This window comes from Castor canadensis, chromosome 7 (assembly GCF_047511655.1).
Source record: "Castor canadensis chromosome 7, mCasCan1.hap1v2, whole genome shotgun sequence".
NCBI classification, from domain to species: domain Eukaryota; kingdom Metazoa; phylum Chordata; class Mammalia; order Rodentia; family Castoridae; genus Castor; species Castor canadensis.
The window spans coordinates 142,939,031-142,955,563 of NC_133392.1; the positions used below are offsets into that span (position 1 = coordinate 142,939,031).

Consider the following 16,533-nt stretch of genomic DNA (forward strand, 5'->3'; position numbering starts at 1 on the left):
TCCCGAACTAGCCCGCGCTGTCCTTGACACGGCGCCCTCTGCGGGCGGGGGATTTCTGGGGCGTTGGTGGGAAAGCCTTGGAGAAGTCTCAGCAGAGGCTGCGGGGAATGTAGTGGGGGGAGCGGGACAGGCTGCGGAGAGATGGGACCCTTGTGTACCAGAAACAAGCTGACAGAATCCAGGTGATGGAACCGAGTGATGGGGCTGAATGGGCGTCCCCAGTGAGGATGACGGGGTTGCCTATAACGGGGCCCTGAGGTGACGGTGACAGTGACAGGAGCACGAGGGAGCAGGAAGGTGGGTGGCCGTGACGATATGAGCTTGGTGACGGGATATTGGGGGATGGTGGCTGTGGGACGCTGACGGTATAGAAGGGTAGAGCCCCCAGGGCAACCATAGCAGTTTCAGGGTGACTCTGAAGCATGATGGAGTTCAGGGATCTCAGGGTGGCAGAGATGGTGGTGAGGAAAGATAGAGTATCCAGGTGAAGGGACTTCAGGTCACCATGACCCTGACAAGTGCTGAGGTGTTGAGGTGGAAAATGAGGGTTATAGGTTCCTGGAATGAAGATACTAGGCGACTATGGTGAGTGGCTCCAGGGTAAGGTGAACAGGACAGTGGGTCTGATGGACAGTGACCAGGCAGGTAAGTTGCTGCCAGGACAGGTCCCGTGATGCTGGGGCTAGGATTAGGAGTTGAATGACGTCACTTATGTCGGCCCAATAGCGCCCTAGCAACCCGGGAGGGTGAGCCTGGCAAAATTTCAAAACCTGAATTATTTATTTAAGGATCTGGAAAGCCAGCAGGGTGGTGGTGGGTCACTTCCCTGAAGCAGCAGGAGATGAGGAACCGGGAAGAAGTTGGAAGCAGAAGAGCTGGCAGTTCGGTCCTCAGGACAGGCCCCTCTTGGCTTCCCATCCTGGGCACCCTGGTGGGTAGGGCATGGAGAAAGAGCTCCTCCTTCCCCAACCCGGCCTGCCCTTGACCACCCCAGCACATCATACCCACGTGGGCAGTCCTGAGGGAGGGGCACGATGTCCCTCCTCCCTCTTTCTCTAGCTTTGATCCTTTCTGGAACCATCTGTGGGAGGGCAAAGGGAGGAGGGATTAGGTTAAAGTTTGAGGAAAGCAGTCAGCCAAGATCCCAGGTCCCACTTGCCTCCTCTCCCCATGCCAGCACCCCTGCAGCTCCCATGGTCAGGGTCCACTGGGCAGGTGTGGGACAGGGTTCCACCACAAAGCAGGGAACATAGGCTGAGGAGGATGGTGTACTTCGGGTTGGATGTGGTGAGTGTGAGATGCTTATTGTGGGGTGGAGGCGGTAGGAAATAAACTAGAGTCAAATCCCAATTCCTCCATTCCCTAGCTGTGTGACTTTGGGAAGTTTCTCAGGCTCTCTGTGCCTATTTTCTCATCTCTTAAATAGGGATAATATTAATACCTACCTCAGGATTGCTACCCCTTATCAGCACTGACTACATTGGCTGTCACTGATATGCCTGGCCAATGGTGGATGCCAGGGAGGCATGAGCAGGGGGTAACTGAGGGTTTAGGGTAGATGACATCAGTCAGGGGAAGGATCAGAGAACGAGGAGAGGCCTCAGAGAACTCTGCCTTGGAAGAGCCAGACTGTGGATTAGGTGTTCCTGCTCCTGACCTTCGCACTGGCTGTTTCCCTGCCTAAAACCCTTCGCTTCCTCCTGAGCTCTACTTCTAGCACTTCTAAACCAGGTTTCCCCAACCTCTGTCCCAGGTGACCGCCCCTTCCCCATCACTCTCCCTCCCCTTCACTGTTTCTTATTTTTTTAGAGCACGTAGAACTCCTACAATTGTATTTATCTATGCTTCTTTGTTTGCTGTGTGTCAGTCCCACTGGACTATAACCTCCATGAACATGAGCCATTCCGTTTTCTGTGAGAGGTGGTGTCTGACATGTTGTGGGTGTTCAGTAAATATTCTTGGCTGAATGATAAAACTAACAGAAGCAGCCAGAAAAAAAGAGATGGAAACACAGCCAGAGTTGCAGTACACCTTGTGGAGGTGTCTGAGATAGGGGACAAGGGTCTGAGAGCCCTAAGACTCAACTATCCACCTTCTCCCAGTTTCCATAGTTGTTCCATCACTACGGGTCATCATTACAGAATCTGTCCTCTGCCAGCTCCAACACTGGAGGACTTTGGGGTCCCCGACTGTCTTCATTCTCTGTTTTCTTGAGGTCTTTGTCTCATACAGGCCACATCCTGCAATGTCTGTAGTTGGATCAGTTTTTCTTCATTGAAATTCATGCCCAACAAATTGTGTTGCTGCCACCAAAATGGGTTCTGGATCCAAATGTAGATGATATCTGGCATGATCTTATACATTATGGCTAGTTTCTCCTTAATTTCTGTCTTGGTGACAGTTGCCATCCCAGGGTGAAGGACATCAATGGCCACTTGCTTTTGCTGAAGTAGGTGGTTAGTCGTGAGATTCCTCTCTGCATGGGCACCGAGTTTTTCACAGTAAAGGTTGCTCCTCTGGAAGCCAGGGTTTCTAGCCCTGATACTGGAGGGACTGAAGGGAGGCTGGATCTGCATGTGTGCTTTCTCTCTCATGCACCAACATTGCTCATGCCAGCAGAATAAGCAAGGATGTCACTGCCTATCAGGTCTCTGCTCCCTGAAGACTTGCTCCCTCGTGGAAGGGACAACCCTTCCTCATGCCCTCTGCCCCTACCTTCCCACTCCCTTTCCACCACTGACACACCCTGCCTACCAGGTGCCAGACCAGAGCCAGTGCTTACAACCTGCAAAGTTAAGGAACAATGTCCTCCATTCATAAGTGAAGCCCAGAGCAGCCAAGATACTTGCCCCAAACCACACAGTAAGTGGCACAAGTGGGATCTGAAGCCAGACCCATCTGTAACCAAGCCCAGGATACCTTCTGTTCTAGCCTATATGGCACCCTCTCCCCATAAAGTGTTGGGGTGAAGTTCTGCTATGGCTGACAACCCCTGCACTTCCCCCAGGTGGCCACCAGATGGCTGAGAGCCCTCAGCAGGTGAGACTTCTTTCCTCACCTCTTCACTAGTCTGAGGGACTTGGACCTAAGTTCTAAAGGGAGAAGTGCTGTGTCCGTGTATATTGTTGTGTGTGATACGCAGATAATCTCCTCACCTGAGCCCCTTGTCCAAGACCCAGCATCTGGTCACTGTCACCACATGTACTTTTAGCACAGACCCAATCATTCAACTGACAGTCCCCCTGGCCCTGGGTTTTAGTGGGTGCTAGGGTCAGACAGAGAGACAATTTGGCCACATTCCTAAATTTTCAACATTTAGAACATATTTAGTGAACAGCTAATATTTGCCAGGCATAGAGAATAGAGCAGTGAACAAAAACCTTTACCTTTATCAAGAAACTTCCACTTTAATGGGGAAAGATGACATCTACCAAGAGATGCTTAATATGACATCAAGTAGGGAAACCTTGAGGGCATCACAGACAAATATGGATGGTGGGCCAGGCAAATGTGTACATGAACGATCACAAAATGGTGCAGTATGGCTATTAACAAACATCCAGCCAGGCACCGGTGGCTCCCCCTGTAATCCTAGCTACTAGGGAGGCAGAGATCAGGAGGACTGTGGCTCGAAGCCAACCCCTAAAAATAGTTTGAGAGATCCTATCTTGAAACTACCCAACACAAAACAGGGCTGGCAGAGTGGCTCAGGGCCTACCAAGCGTGAGGCCCTGAGTTCAAACCCCAGTATGGCCAAAAAAAAAATCTACTTCACCAGAACTCTGTGCAGAGAGTTCACCAGGGAAGAAGCTAAATGTGGTTCCTGCCTTCATGGAGCTTACAACTCAGGACACAAATGAAAATTTAATCACACATTTGATACATGCTTGGAAGGAACATCAAGTGCTGCGATACAGAATAACCAGGGGACATCTTTCAGGTAGGAAGGTCACAAGTGAGTCACTTGAGAGAACAAAGGAGTTTCAAAAGCAGGGAGCAGCAAATGCATGGTTCCTGAGGAGGCTAAGAGTTTGAGGAGAGGGGGTCACATGAACAGAGAAGCCCAGTGAGCAGCAGGGGAGAGGGAGGGTTTGAACCTAGAGATGTGGGCAGGGGAGATCCCTGTGGGTTGTGGAAAGCCATGAGCTGTAAGGTGCTGGTGGGTTTAAGCAGGGAGTGAGACAATGACATTTCTCCTAAGGACCCCTTTCTTTCAGTGGTCACCCGAAGGATTTAGTTCGCTAGGCAAAGGGAGTCAGGGGTAGAGGAGGGCTCCCAGAAAGAGAAGAGCTCAGCTAAAGGCAAGGAGTGAGGGCCTCTGTTCTATCTTGTTGGTGAGTAGGAAAGCAATGGGAAGAGACCAACATAGGCTAGAAACTTCTAGAGCCAGGAATCTATTGCTGAAAAGTTGCTAACAGGAAAAGATGTGGTCAAAGCCATGGTTTCAGGAACCCCTAGCACTATGAAGGCAGCTTCATAGTGGGGCTGGAGAATGAGAGGCAGTGAGAACAGCAGAGGGAAAATGAGGGAGGAAACCCAGAGAGACACAGAGAGGCAGAATCTAGAGGATTTTAATCTGGGGAGGAGAGACAGAGGGAGGGACGGACACGAAACCACGGGTCCCAACCTGGATAACAGACTGGCGAGTTGGAGAGTAGAAGGAAGGACATGGGTAATAAGTTTTGTGCATAGGCAAAATGGACCAGGAGGTTTTCAGATGTCTGAGGGCACTCAGGTGGAGGTGCCCAGGAAGCAAGAGACCCTAGCCTCCATAGATCCTGGCTGCACAGCCTGCTCAGCTTCACTGTATTTGTGTTCCTGAGCAGCCTGCAAATTCGGGGCCTCACCACCCATGCCTAGAGGAAAATTGTGGACTTTAGACAAGAAACTGCAAGTAAAAGTCTTAGGAGCCAGCACTGGTGGCTCACACCTGTAATCCTAGGTAGTTGGGAGGCTGAGATTGGGAGGCCAGCCCAGGTAAATAGTTCACCAGACACCATCTTCCAAATAATCAGAACAAAGTGGACTAGAGGTGTGGCTCAAGCAGTAGAGTGCCTGCTTTGTAAGTGAGAAGCCCCAAGTTTAAACCCCAGTCCCACCAAGTAAACAAACAAACAAACATTCTTAGGAGAAAGTACGTTCTGCTAGTAGTACTGGATCCTTGGTTGTTAGCTGTGTCTCAGTTACCAGTGTGGTGACTGTGGAGCCAGGACTGGTCTGGAGATGGAGATTAGTGATTGGTTGGCTTTTAAGTGGGGTCTGATTGCCGAGGAATGACCAGGATGACTCAAGAAGAGTGGAGAATAGGGCTCAGGACTAAACTGGGCCGCCATGGATTAAGAGGGTACTCAAGGGAGGAGAAGAAAGAGGAGAGGGTAGGTGCCCCCTAAAGAAGCTGTAAAGAGGCTGAAGAGGGAAGAGAAGATCTAAAAGAAGCTGGTGCTGGGGCAGGAGATGTGCCCATGGGGATGGCCACAGATAGGCCAGGTGACCTACTAGTGGTGTGACTCATGACTTTGCCAGATGGCGGGTTGGGCAGGAGGCAGAAAGGTTGTGGGCTGAGGGGCAAAAGAGAAAGTGGTGCGAGGGAGAGGGCACACCGAAGCTGGGGATCGGGAGCCAGAGGTGAGGGGTAACAGGCATGTCCCAGCCTTCAGAGGGCCTGAGCCAAGCCCTGAGATTAAAAAAGGTGACCATGTCAAATCCAGATTTTGCCACTAACCTTGGACTAGTCACTCACCTTTTCTGAGTCTTGGTTTCCTCACCTGTGAAGCAGGAATTAAAACAGCCTTTACTTAACTGTTCCCGTGTAGCTGCCCTTGGGGGCAGTGACCCAGTTGCCCCAAAGTCCTGGGCCCCGCCCCTTTTGTTCAAGCCTCGCCCCAAACCTCCAACACAACCACACCCCTATCTAGCCCTGCCTTCCCTGGTTCGAGCCCAGACATAGAGCTCTAGCCCCGCCCAGTGACCACGCCCCCTGAATTAACCACGCCCACACCACCACGCCCGTTGCCCTGGTCTCGCTGTCACAAGCTCCCGGGAGAGCCGAGTTCAGCAGGCACTCGCCACACCAGCTGTCCACCGACCCCCAACCCCCGCCCCCGCGCCCATGGCCGCGCCAGGACCCCGCGCCTTCCAGGCTGCGCTCTGTGGCTGCTGCTGCTGCCTCCTCCTGTGTACCCAGCTTGCTGTGGCTGGTAATGCCCGGCAGATTTGATTGGGGTCCAGGCAGGTGGAGCTTGCCCGTCGCCCAGCCCCCTCTCCAGGCACAGGCTGGGCTTAGGGGGAAGGAGAGGATGCTTTTTCCGACGTGCTCAGGATTCCGAGGGGAGGGAAAAAGAAGGGGTCACCAGCTGTGTGTGGGGCTCCATGTGCTTCTATTCTCCAGGTGTGAGGGACTAGGACGTTTCAGGTGTATCTGGAGGAGGTGGCTCCAAACACACCTGGGAACCTCAGGTGTATGCAAAGGAGGGGACTCTGGGGGGCTGCGGGGGAGGTGAGCATAACCAGTTTGTTGGGGCTCCAGGTGCCTGCAGATGGGTGAGCCGCAGTAGTGGGGGAGACACTGTAGCTTGGCTTCCTGGAGCTGCTCCCATCCCACTCCCATCCCACTCCCAGGTAAAGGAGCTAGAGGCTTTGGGCGGGGAGCCCTGATTCGCCTGAACATCTGGCCTGCTGTCCAAGGGGGCTGCAAACAACTGGAGCCCTGTGAGCGTTGTGTGGAGGGGGACAGAGCGCACAACCTGTCGGGCTGTGTCTGGCAGCAGTGTGGGCCAGAAGAGCCAGGTATGGATGGAGCTGGGCCCTCCCCAAGTCCAGTATCCCCCAGTTCTGACCCCCAGGGCCTTGGGCCCTTTCCCCATACCTCTCTCCTGCACCTTCTTCCACCAGGACACTGTATGGCCCAAGCTGAGGTGGTGAAGGAAGGTTGCTCTATCTACAACCACTCAGAGTCCTGTCCAGGTAAGGGAGTCCTCACTGGCCTAAGACCACCTGGGGGGAGGGGGCTGCGGTCTCCCCAGCCATAGCTTGCTCCCAGAATAAGAGCCTCTCTCCAGGAGTAGACTATGTCCAGGAACACCCTTGCCCTTAGCTCGCAGAGGTCCCGCCCCATCTCTGGCCTGTTTCTTCATCTGTAAATTGGTCCAGGTGTGCAGAGGGGATGGGGGTTTTTAATGTAAGATATAGCAAGGACTTTGGAAGTTCAGGAGCAAATGGAGAGGGGCTTTCTGGAGGAGGTGGCATCAGAAATGAGCCTTGTAAGTAGAGATAGAGCACAGCTGGTGGAGGGAACTTGTGTGACTAAGGCTTGAAAGTGTGTTGGGAGCTGGGATAGGGAACTGAACTGAGTCAGAGGTCTGCTGCTGGCTGGGGTTGGGGTCTTGATGGGAGCCAGGGTGGGGGATATGTTATTTTGGATTCCTTGCCTCCTCAGCTGCCCACCACCACCCCACCTATGAACCGAAGACAATCACAACAGGTAGGTACTCCCTGGGGGCTGGGTGGGCAGAACCTGAGGGGTACAGGGAAGGGTAGTGGGGCTCAGGCATTGACATGCCCTATGGCTCAGCCCTCTGAGTTCTCTCTCTGCACCTGTTTCCACATCTATAAGATGGGTTGGATAACACCTGCCTCATAGAGCTTGGTGAAGATTTTCTGAAGCTGAGTAAGACCCACTTCAGTGTCTGACGCATTGCAAGTGATCAAGAAATGGCAGCTCCCATCCCTTCTCCCAGCACCAGTTCTGGGAACTCAGAGTGATTCCTGTGGACCTGTCCTTGGAGCTGGAGGGCAGGGTGGTGCTGGTTGTCATGAGGTGTCCTCAGTGGCTACTTGCTGCCACTTCTGAGGGTCCCAGAGCAGATCTACAGGAAAGCAGGGGTAAGAACCCACCCCCTGGTTCCCACTGCCCCTCAGGGCCTGGAGGCCACCAGACTTGGTCCGAATGGCTGAAGAGGCTCTTGGTTAATTAAAGCCGGAAACTGATCTCAGAGGTTGAATTATTGATGGCTCAGCTCCCTCAGCTAGAGCCCCAGATCTGCAGTGTGCGGTTCATTTCATCCCTTTGTCCTCTTCCCAGTGTCCTTCTCTGAGGCTCCCTGAGCTGCAGCTGGGGACATCCTTTGCTCTTCTATTCTCAGACCCCTAACACCTCCCACACCCTTTGGGAGGCAGACCCCGCTCCCGGCTGGGCCCCTGTCCGCTGTCCCAGCATGATCTTCTGCCTACCAGCACTGCCATGCCCTGGGCACCTGGCTCAAGACCTGAAATTGAATCCCTGCTGGGAGTTGATGGTAACATGGCACGGCTGGGAGTCACCCAGGCCTAAACTGGCAACTGTGGCCCTAAGACTGTATCCTTGGAGGGGGAGAGGAAAGGGTCAAGGGAGCCTGGGAGACCAGCTCTCTGTCTTTGAGGTGACAGCCCAAGTCTGGCCCATATTCTAGTCGCCACACATTCATTCAGTAGGGTGTCAGCCTTGGGGGCTTCCCTTGCCTCTGCTCGTTCCTTCCTCTCTGAGTAAAGGCTCCTCAGAAGAAACCATATCGTCTCATCTGGGCTCTAAGCCCTGAAACCCTTGGCTGAAAGGGGTCTGGGTGCCTGAGTTTTGGGTCCATCCTTACCCTGTTGGGCTAGTGAGGGACAGTTGGACTGGAGGGAAGCTTGGTGCTATCTGGTCCCACTCACCCATTGGGCCCTTGTGAGCAGGAGGCCCAGAAAGGATGTGCACGGCATAAAGTCACAGAGCAACTCAGGAGTAGGGCTGGCCCTGGCTCACCCTCCCCAGCACTAACCCTTCCACCAGATGCTTTCCTGTTGCCACAGGATCTGAGCTGGACTTCTGAGCCAGCTCATTGTGAGGATTGGTGTCTTGCGCCCATTGTGGGGTGGGGCTGGGATCCTGATCCGTGGTGGCCTGCTATAACCTCCACCCTGCCTCACCCTGCAGGAAGCCCCTCAGTCCCTGAAGTTCACAGTCCTGGCTTTGATGGGGCCAGCTTCATAGGAGGTGTGGTACTGGTGCTGAGCCTACAGGCAGTGGCCTTCTTTGTGCTGCGTTTCCTCAAGGCCAAGGACAGCACTTACCAGACACTGTGAGTACCTGGCCAGCATGGGTGTCCCAGCTCCTTTCCCCACTCCCTCTTTCCAAGGGGGAAGCCCTAAGGGTCATGACTCCCTCCCAGCATCCCCCATGTGAGCTGCACCCTTCTTTCTTCTCCAGTTGGGGCGCTAGCAAATGTCAGCCCTGGCCTAGTGTCTGGGAGCTCAACTGAGCTCCCTATGTCTTTGTCCCTTCATGCTGCCAGCAGAGAAGAGAACCAGTAGGTGACAGTCCAGGCCAGTCCTCCGCTGCAGTCTGGACCTCGACAGGAGCCAGGGCCGTGTGTACAGTGTGGTTTCTTCTGAAGAGGGGGCTGTGTGAGGCCCCCATGTGCTGTGTGTGCTGTGGGGTGGTCATGCAGCCTGCAGGAAAATGTTTGCTCTTCCATCTGCACATGCTCTCTGGGAAGTGCCCGGGGCAAGGTCACCTTCCTGAGTGTCCTCTCTGTCTGCCCTCCACAGAATCTGACCCTCATGGGCCTGGACTCCACCCTTAGGGGAAGGAAGATGCAGAGGCTGTCCTCTTGGCCACCTTGTAGCCACTGGTGGGTGGGGGGGGGAAGCTTTGGACACCAGTTTCTGGCCCCTTTGGTCACCAGGTTCAACGCCAATGCCTGACATCCCCTCCTATCCTGGGCCTGGCATCTGCAACTGAGAGCATCCTTCAACCACCTTGTGTCTCATCCTTTGCCCCTACTGAGCCCCCACCCTGGTACATGGGGTTTGTGCTGCCTCTTTCCATCAACCCAGCCTGGACTCTACCCCCAAATAAAGGATCTGTTTCCACACTACTTCTTGTCCTGCGTGTCCGATTGCTTTCTCCTTAACAGAAATTCTGCCTTGCACTGTTGATATCTTTTAAGAAATTTTCAAGCCAGGAGTAGTACATCATGACTGTAATCCCAGCACTCAGGAGGCTGAGGCAGGAATATCAAGAGTTGGAGGCCAGCCTGAGCTACATATAGTGAGTTCAAGGCCAGCCTGGGATATACAGCAAAATCCCTGTCTTAAAAAACAAAAACAGAAGAGCTATACCTGCTGGTCTGTGATTCTTCCCTACCCCACCTTGCAGATCAGACTTGCTGACTTGTCCCTGTGGTCATAGTTGATTCGCCTGAATCCTGACCAGGAAAGGACCCCACCTTTCCTGGTCAACTCTCATAAACAACCATGATGAACAGGCTTGTCTGCAGTCCTTGGCACACCAGTGGGTGGGTTTGGGTGAGGACACACTCCTAGAACCGGAATTGCAGAGTTTCGGGACATCTCTTCCAGGGATCCATCCTGTAGGCAAATTCAGCCTCCACTTCCTCTGAGCCTCAGTTCTTCCCCATCCCCCAGCACTGGGCCTAGCAAGGAGGTTTTCCTGAATGCTGCCCCTCTCCTCCCCTATCATTTGAGGTTCAGCTCCAGCTCAGGCCTCACCTCTCACAGCCATACCATGGCTTGATTGCTTATGTTAGCAGCTGCTTCCCAGACCCCACGGGCCTCAAGCTGCAACATGCAGTCACTTTCCCCAGGGTGCTCCCCCGCCGGTGGGGTGTGTGGGGCTTTGGCAAAAGATCATATTTATCTGTTAGTGGATTGAACCCAGGGCCTCATGCATGACAAGCCTAACTCTACAATGGAGCTCCACCCCCAGCCACTTAGCTGATGCTACACTGAGCACCTGCTTGTACCAGGACCAATAAGGAATAAGGGTGCGTAAGGATCCACACTTACTGTGACATATACCAGGCTCTAAGCCTGGACCTTCATGGACAGGTGGCACTTCACAGGTGGAGATGAGAGGAGAGAACTCCAGATGGAAAGCACAGAATGAGCTAAGGTTTAAAGGTGAGAGAATCCAAAATAAAAATAAGTAAATAAATGTGGGAGAAGCCATGTGAAAGGAGAGATGTGGACAGATGACTGGGAACCCTGGAAGCCAGGGTGAGAAGCTGGACTCCTTACAGGCTGGACAGGCGGGGACAATGCCTCCCTGGGACTGGGGGAAGAAATGCCTGCATCCCTGCCGGCTCCAGCCTGGGTGGGGTGTTCCTGGGATACAATGGAAGGAAGTGTTGCTTCATGACCTTCCACCAGCCTGGTCCTTATAAGCTAACATCCTCCCTCTGATGGTCCCAGTAAAATGGGCCTCCTGTGGACCCCACTCTCTTTGTTGCTTCTCCTATTTGGGGGACCTGCCTCTCTGAGGACTCAGGACCACTCCAACTGTCCAGGTAGGGGCCTAGGGTACCCTCCACACCAACTGTATCTCTGATTCCCTCCCCGCCCCAAGGAGCTGGGTAAGTTTGATCATGTAGCTATATGCAAATAGGATGGAAATGGCACAAAACCTTATGGGATCAGGAGCAGGTATCCTGACAGCTGGAACCTGGGAGGTAGAAAAAGGACCACAGAGGGGTCTGGGATAGACATATTCACCCTATTCCCTCTGGCTCTGTGCCTCCCTGCAGAAACCAGGGAACTGGAAGCCAGCAAAGTCGTCATCCTGCCCAGCTGTCCAGGAGCCCCAGGAAGTCCTGGAGAGAAGGGATCTCCAGGTCCTCAAGGTGAGAGATGCTGGGGAGCTGGCAGGGCCCTTGGGATGACATGGGGAGGCCAGGGATACAGCAACTGTTGTCTGTGCTGAGGAGACACACGAAGGGGCAGGACTCTCTTCTGTGCCACACACCAGATGGGGAGGTGTCCAGCATCTTAAGATTTGCCAGGTAGGTGGCATTGTCCCCATTCTGCTCCCAATCACAGAGCCAGAAAAGGGTAAAGATGGGATGGGACCTTCTGACTCCAAATCTTGCTTTGGTCCTGAGTGTGGAGCAGGACTCAGGTCATCTCTGCCTCTGGGATTTCAGGTCAACCTGGACCTCCAGGCAAGATGGGTCCCAAGGGTGAGCCTGGTGAGTGAGTGTGTGGGCTTGGAGTCTTTCCTGCTTTGTCCTCAGACTATAAGGTGGGGTGTCTCTGTGTGGCAGCTGCTCTGCAATTGGCTATGACTGCCCTCCCTGGGGGACGGGAGGCTGGGAGTGGGGAGAATGAAAAGGACCTGAGCCCCACCCCACTGGCGGCTCATGGGCACTCCTTAGGGGTGCTCAGACCTCCGAGCCAACACTTGGTCCATCTCTGAACAGGAGATCCAGCGAGCCTGCTCCGGTGCCAGGAAGGTGAGGCGGTCTTCGCAGGAACTTGGAATCAGGCAGTGTTGAGATGTTGGTGGGCCCCAGGCGGAGACATTCCCTGCTTTTCAACCCTCCCCAGAACCCCTCTCCAGGAACCCAAAGAGGCAAAGAGGGCTCTTGGCTCCCACAGTTATTTTAGTGCCTGGGTGGAAAGGTTTGGGGGATAACTTGGGGTCTCCTCAGTTGTCTCCCCTGTTCCAGGCCCCAGGAGCTGCCAAGAGTTGCTGAGCCGGGGTGCCACCTTAAGTGGCTGGTATCATGTGTGCCTACCAGAAGGCAGGGCCCTCCCAGTCTACTGTGACATGGACACTGCAGGAGGTGGCTGGCTGGTGAGTGAGAAGGGGAGCTAGCAGGCCAGGCCCAGTTGTCACTTCTCCCCCTGACCTCTAGGGGGAGTTGGAGCCCACTGGCGCAAGGCACTACTTAAAGAAATTACATGTATTTGCTGAGCTCCAGGCCATCCTGAAGAAATCTGAGAAGGCTTCACATAGGAGGTGCCATTTGAAAGGACCTTGTAGGCTTGTCCTCTAGACAGATAAGCACTTTCAAGATAAACACAGGAAGGCTCCAGAAGAGTAAAAGAAGGGTTAAGGACCCCATGTGAGTGAGCCGAGAGCACTTGGGGGTGGTCAGTCAGCCGGGATCTGCCAATGGGGTTAAACATGCATTCAGGACCTCTGCAAAGGCCAGTTCACAGAGGATATTAAATGGCTGGCTTAGGTTGTAGAGGGCAATAGGGAGACATTGAAGAGTTTTGAGACTGATGTTTGAGAAAGATGACTCAGGTTGCACCACAGAAGATGCACTGCTGGGAGGGAGAAGAGTGCAGACATGTTGGGTGCAGTGGCTCACGCCTGTAATCCTAGCTATTTGAGAGACTGAGATCGGGAGGATCACGGTTTGAGGCCAGCCCGGGCAAATAGTTGGAGAAACCCCATCTCCAAATAACCAGAGCAAAATGGACTGGAGGTGTGGCTCAAGTGGTAGAGCACCTGCTTTGCAAGCATGAAGCCCTGAGTTCAAATCCCAGTTCCACCAAAAAAAAAAAAAAAAAAGGATTGCAGGCAGGAGCACAGGTTAGGAAAACTGCAGGGATCCGGAAGAAGGCAGAGGAAAGTGTCAGCAATGGACTTAGAGGTGCTTGGGTTGAAAGACATTTAAGAGGGAAATTCCACAGGGCTGGAGGACTGCTCGGCTTAGAGGAGGAAGGAGGACAGCAGGGAAATGCCAGGAGTCAAGCTGAGGCCTCTGAGGAAAATGTCCTGCTCTAGGTTCTTATTACAGTAAATTAAAGCAGGTTATTTTGAGTCTGATTCCCAGCAGGACTGACCATCTCCCGAGGCCAGGGACAGTTTCTATCATCTCAGTCTCCCCTGGGGCTCGCAAGATTCTAGAGTAAGGTTGAGTGTGAGTGAAAGTTAGGAAGGGAATTAAGTTTATTAGGAGATCCACAAGCCGGGCTTATTTGGAGGAAACACATTTTATCCACAACCCCCCAGCTGCCCACCCCTCACATCTGCCCTCAGCTGCCACCTTCCCTGCCCTCCTGGTACCCCACACCATGTACCCCACACCCAGCCTGGATTGGAGCCCACTGCCTCTGCTTCCCCAGGTGTTCCAGAGGCGCCAGGATGGTTCTGTGGATTTCTTCCGTACTTGGTCTTCCTACAAAGCAGGTTTTGGAAGCCAGGAGTCTGAGTTCTGGCTAGGGAATGAGAATCTGCACCAGCTCACCCTCCAGGGTGAGTTCCCGGCAAGGTGGAGGGGCCTGAGGTGTACAGCCTGCCGTCCCAAATCCCTGACTCTGGGATTTGAGGCGTCCCCCAGCTCAGCTTCTCCTTCCGCCCAGGTACCTGGGAGCTGCGGGTAGAGCTGGAGGACTTCAAGGGCAACCGCACCTTTGCCTGCTATTCCACCTTCCGCCTCCTCGGGGAAGCTGACCACTACCAGCTGGTGCTCGGCAACTACTTAGAAGGCACTGCAGGTGAGTGGGCCCTGGAGCTGGGTGACAAGGGAGGGAGGCTGGCTTGTTTCATAGCACTGTTCCTGCCTCCATGAGTGACCTAGTGCAACTTCTTCCCCTCTGTTGGGCCTCAGTTTCCTCATCTGAGAAATGGAAATCTTGAGACAGGATGGCCCCGGGGGCATCAGACCTGAGTGTGAGTCCATCTCTGCCAGTTACTTACTATGTGACTTTGGACAGGTCCTTTCCCTATCAGAGCCTCAGTTTCCTCCTCTGCAACATGGGCAGGGAGGCAGTGCCACCTGAGGCTTTGCTGAGTGGCAGCATTCTATGCTCAGGAACCAGGGAAAGCTCCCTTCACAGAAGCAGTTGCTGTTGGGAGAGGTCTGAAAGAGGGAAGTGGTTAAGGGGAGGGTGCCCCCTTTCCTGCTTAGGCACCCACAAGGTTCCTCCCAGCTCTCCTTGGCAGAGTTGCTCTGGCTGTTGACTCAGGCTGAGAGATGACAAAGGAGCTAGAGGCAAACTGGGGATTCTGTTTTTTGGTTTTTTTTGCAGTACTGGGAGTTGAACTTAGGGCTTCCACCTTGAGCCACTCCACCAGCCCTTTTCTGTGATGGGTTTTTCTGAAATAGGGTCTTGTGAACTATTTTGCCTGGGCTGGCTTCAAACCACAATCCTCCTGATCTCTGCCTCCTAAGTAGCTAGGATTACAGGCGTGAGCCACTGGTGCCTGGCAAGCTGGGGATTCTGCAGGGGATAAGGCTGGGGGAAAAGCTGGTGGCCTGGAGCAAGACAGTCCTGAGTTCAAGTCCCACTGCCCCGGGACTAGCTGAGTGACCCTGGGCACACACCCTGGCCACTTGTTGCTATCGTTACATGGGGCCTCATAACATCCACCTCACATTTGCTTTGTGGTTTCCTTGGGGTGATATCTCCAAGGGCGTGGGGCACCATGATGACTTCCATCTCCATCCTCTCCCTGCAGGGGACTCTCTGAGCTTCCACAGTGGGAAGCCCTTTACCACGCATGACACTGACCATGATTCAAGTGGGGGTAACTGTGCGGTCATTGTCCATGGTGCCTGGTGGTATTTCTCCTGCTACCGGTCCAATCTCAATGGGCGTTATGCCATGTCTGAGGCCACTGCCCACAAGTATGGTATCGACTGGGCCTCAGGCCGAGGCGTGGGCCACCCCTACCGCAGGGTTCGGATGATGCTTCGCTAGGGCTCCTTGGGAGACAGCACCCTTATCTCTTCCAGACGCTCAGCCACCTCCCCTTGGCCAACTGCCTCTGCTTCCCTGTCCACATTTTAAAATAAATCATTTTAACCCTTGAAACCCTGGTTTTCTGTAATCTCCCTTTTACTGGGAAAAAGCCCACAGGCCTTACATTTAAGCTCCAATCAGGAAGATGGAAGGGACAGCCTCCTGAGGTAGCAAGGTTTCTGTCTCTGGAGGTGTGCAAGACAAAGCTGGAGGAGATTCAAGCATCCACTGACAAGTCTCCTGAGCCCTCTGTGTCCTACAAGTGGAGAGTTTTGTGGTGGAAATTGCACAGCTTTCTCACCCTCTCTGTTGCTCCCTTGTAAGTTACCAGTTTTCCACCCCAGCCTCTGTTATGGGCCAAGCACACACTCCAGAGCTTCTTGATTATCCCATTGAGACCTGGTTTGAACCCGGGCTCAAATTAAGGCAAGCACACTTTTCTTTCATGAGCAACAGGCAATGAAGCAGAAGCCAACGAGCTAGTGTTCACCGAGCAGTTCATTTGGCCAAAGTCGTGTCGTATTAAGTGACAGCAGAAACAAATCACTAAAGGTCCTGGGTTGGGGGACTGGAGGAGTGGCTCAAGAGGTAGAGTACCTGCCTTGCAAACACAAAGCCCTGAGTTCAAACCCTGGTACAACCACACACAAAACAAGAGGAGGGTGGGGTTTTTTATTTTTTGATTGACAGAGTGGCTCAAACAGCAGAGTGCCGGCCTAAAAATCATGAGGCCCTTAGTTCAAACCCCAGTACTGCAAAGAAAAAAAAAATGCATTCAACTTGTCTATAACATCTGCATCTTTAGTCGGGCACCAGTGACTCATGCCTGTAATCCTAGCTACTCAGGAGGCAGAGATTAGGAGGATTGTGGTTCAAAGCCAGCCTAGAGAAAAAGTTTGCCAGACCCTATCTCAAAAAAAGCCATCACAAAAAAAGGGTTGGTGGAATGGCTCAAGGTATAGGCCCTGAATTCAAGCCAACTACTGAAAAATAATAAATAAATGAATAGTAAGTAGATAA

The 16,533-nt window shown here is 53.3% G+C and overlaps 2 protein-coding genes across 7 annotated transcripts; both read left to right on the forward strand.

The window, feature by feature from the left end:
- The first annotated feature begins 6,028 nt into the window (after positions 1-6,028).
- Cd164l2 (CD164 molecule like 2) lies at positions 6,029-9,885 on the forward strand. Of its 6 annotated transcripts, none has more exons than XR_012450013.1 (6): positions 6,029-6,197; positions 6,619-6,786; positions 6,892-6,963; positions 7,436-7,480; positions 7,613-7,881; positions 8,951-9,075. XR_012450013.1 is itself a non-coding variant. In XM_074080883.1 (6 exons), the coding sequence occupies exons 1-6, from the start codon at positions 6,110-6,112 to the stop codon at positions 9,325-9,327; spliced, it is 537 nt and encodes a 178-aa protein (XP_073936984.1). In that variant the 5' UTR covers positions 6,029-6,109; the 3' UTR covers positions 9,328-9,885. The 6 variants fall into 6 exon arrangements, 5 of the variants coding, with proteins under 5 accessions (XP_073936984.1, XP_073936986.1, XP_073936987.1 ...); XM_074080883.1 differs by lacking the exon at positions 7,613-7,881 and adding an exon at positions 9,309-9,885 and having other exon boundaries at positions 8,951-9,095; XM_074080885.1 differs by lacking the exon at positions 7,613-7,881 and adding an exon at positions 9,312-9,885 and having other exon boundaries at positions 8,951-9,095.
- Positions 9,886-11,187: 1,302 nt separating this feature from the next.
- Fcn3 (ficolin 3) lies at positions 11,188-16,361 on the forward strand. Its single transcript, XM_020178994.2, has 8 exons — positions 11,188-11,324; positions 11,562-11,657; positions 11,958-12,002; positions 12,234-12,266; positions 12,483-12,610; positions 13,894-14,023; positions 14,131-14,265; positions 15,230-16,361. Exons 1-8 carry the CDS (start codon positions 11,234-11,236, stop codon positions 15,469-15,471), a joined length of 900 nt encoding a protein of 299 aa, XP_020034583.2. The 5' UTR covers positions 11,188-11,233; the 3' UTR covers positions 15,472-16,361.
- Positions 16,362-16,533: the final 172 nt, after the last annotated feature.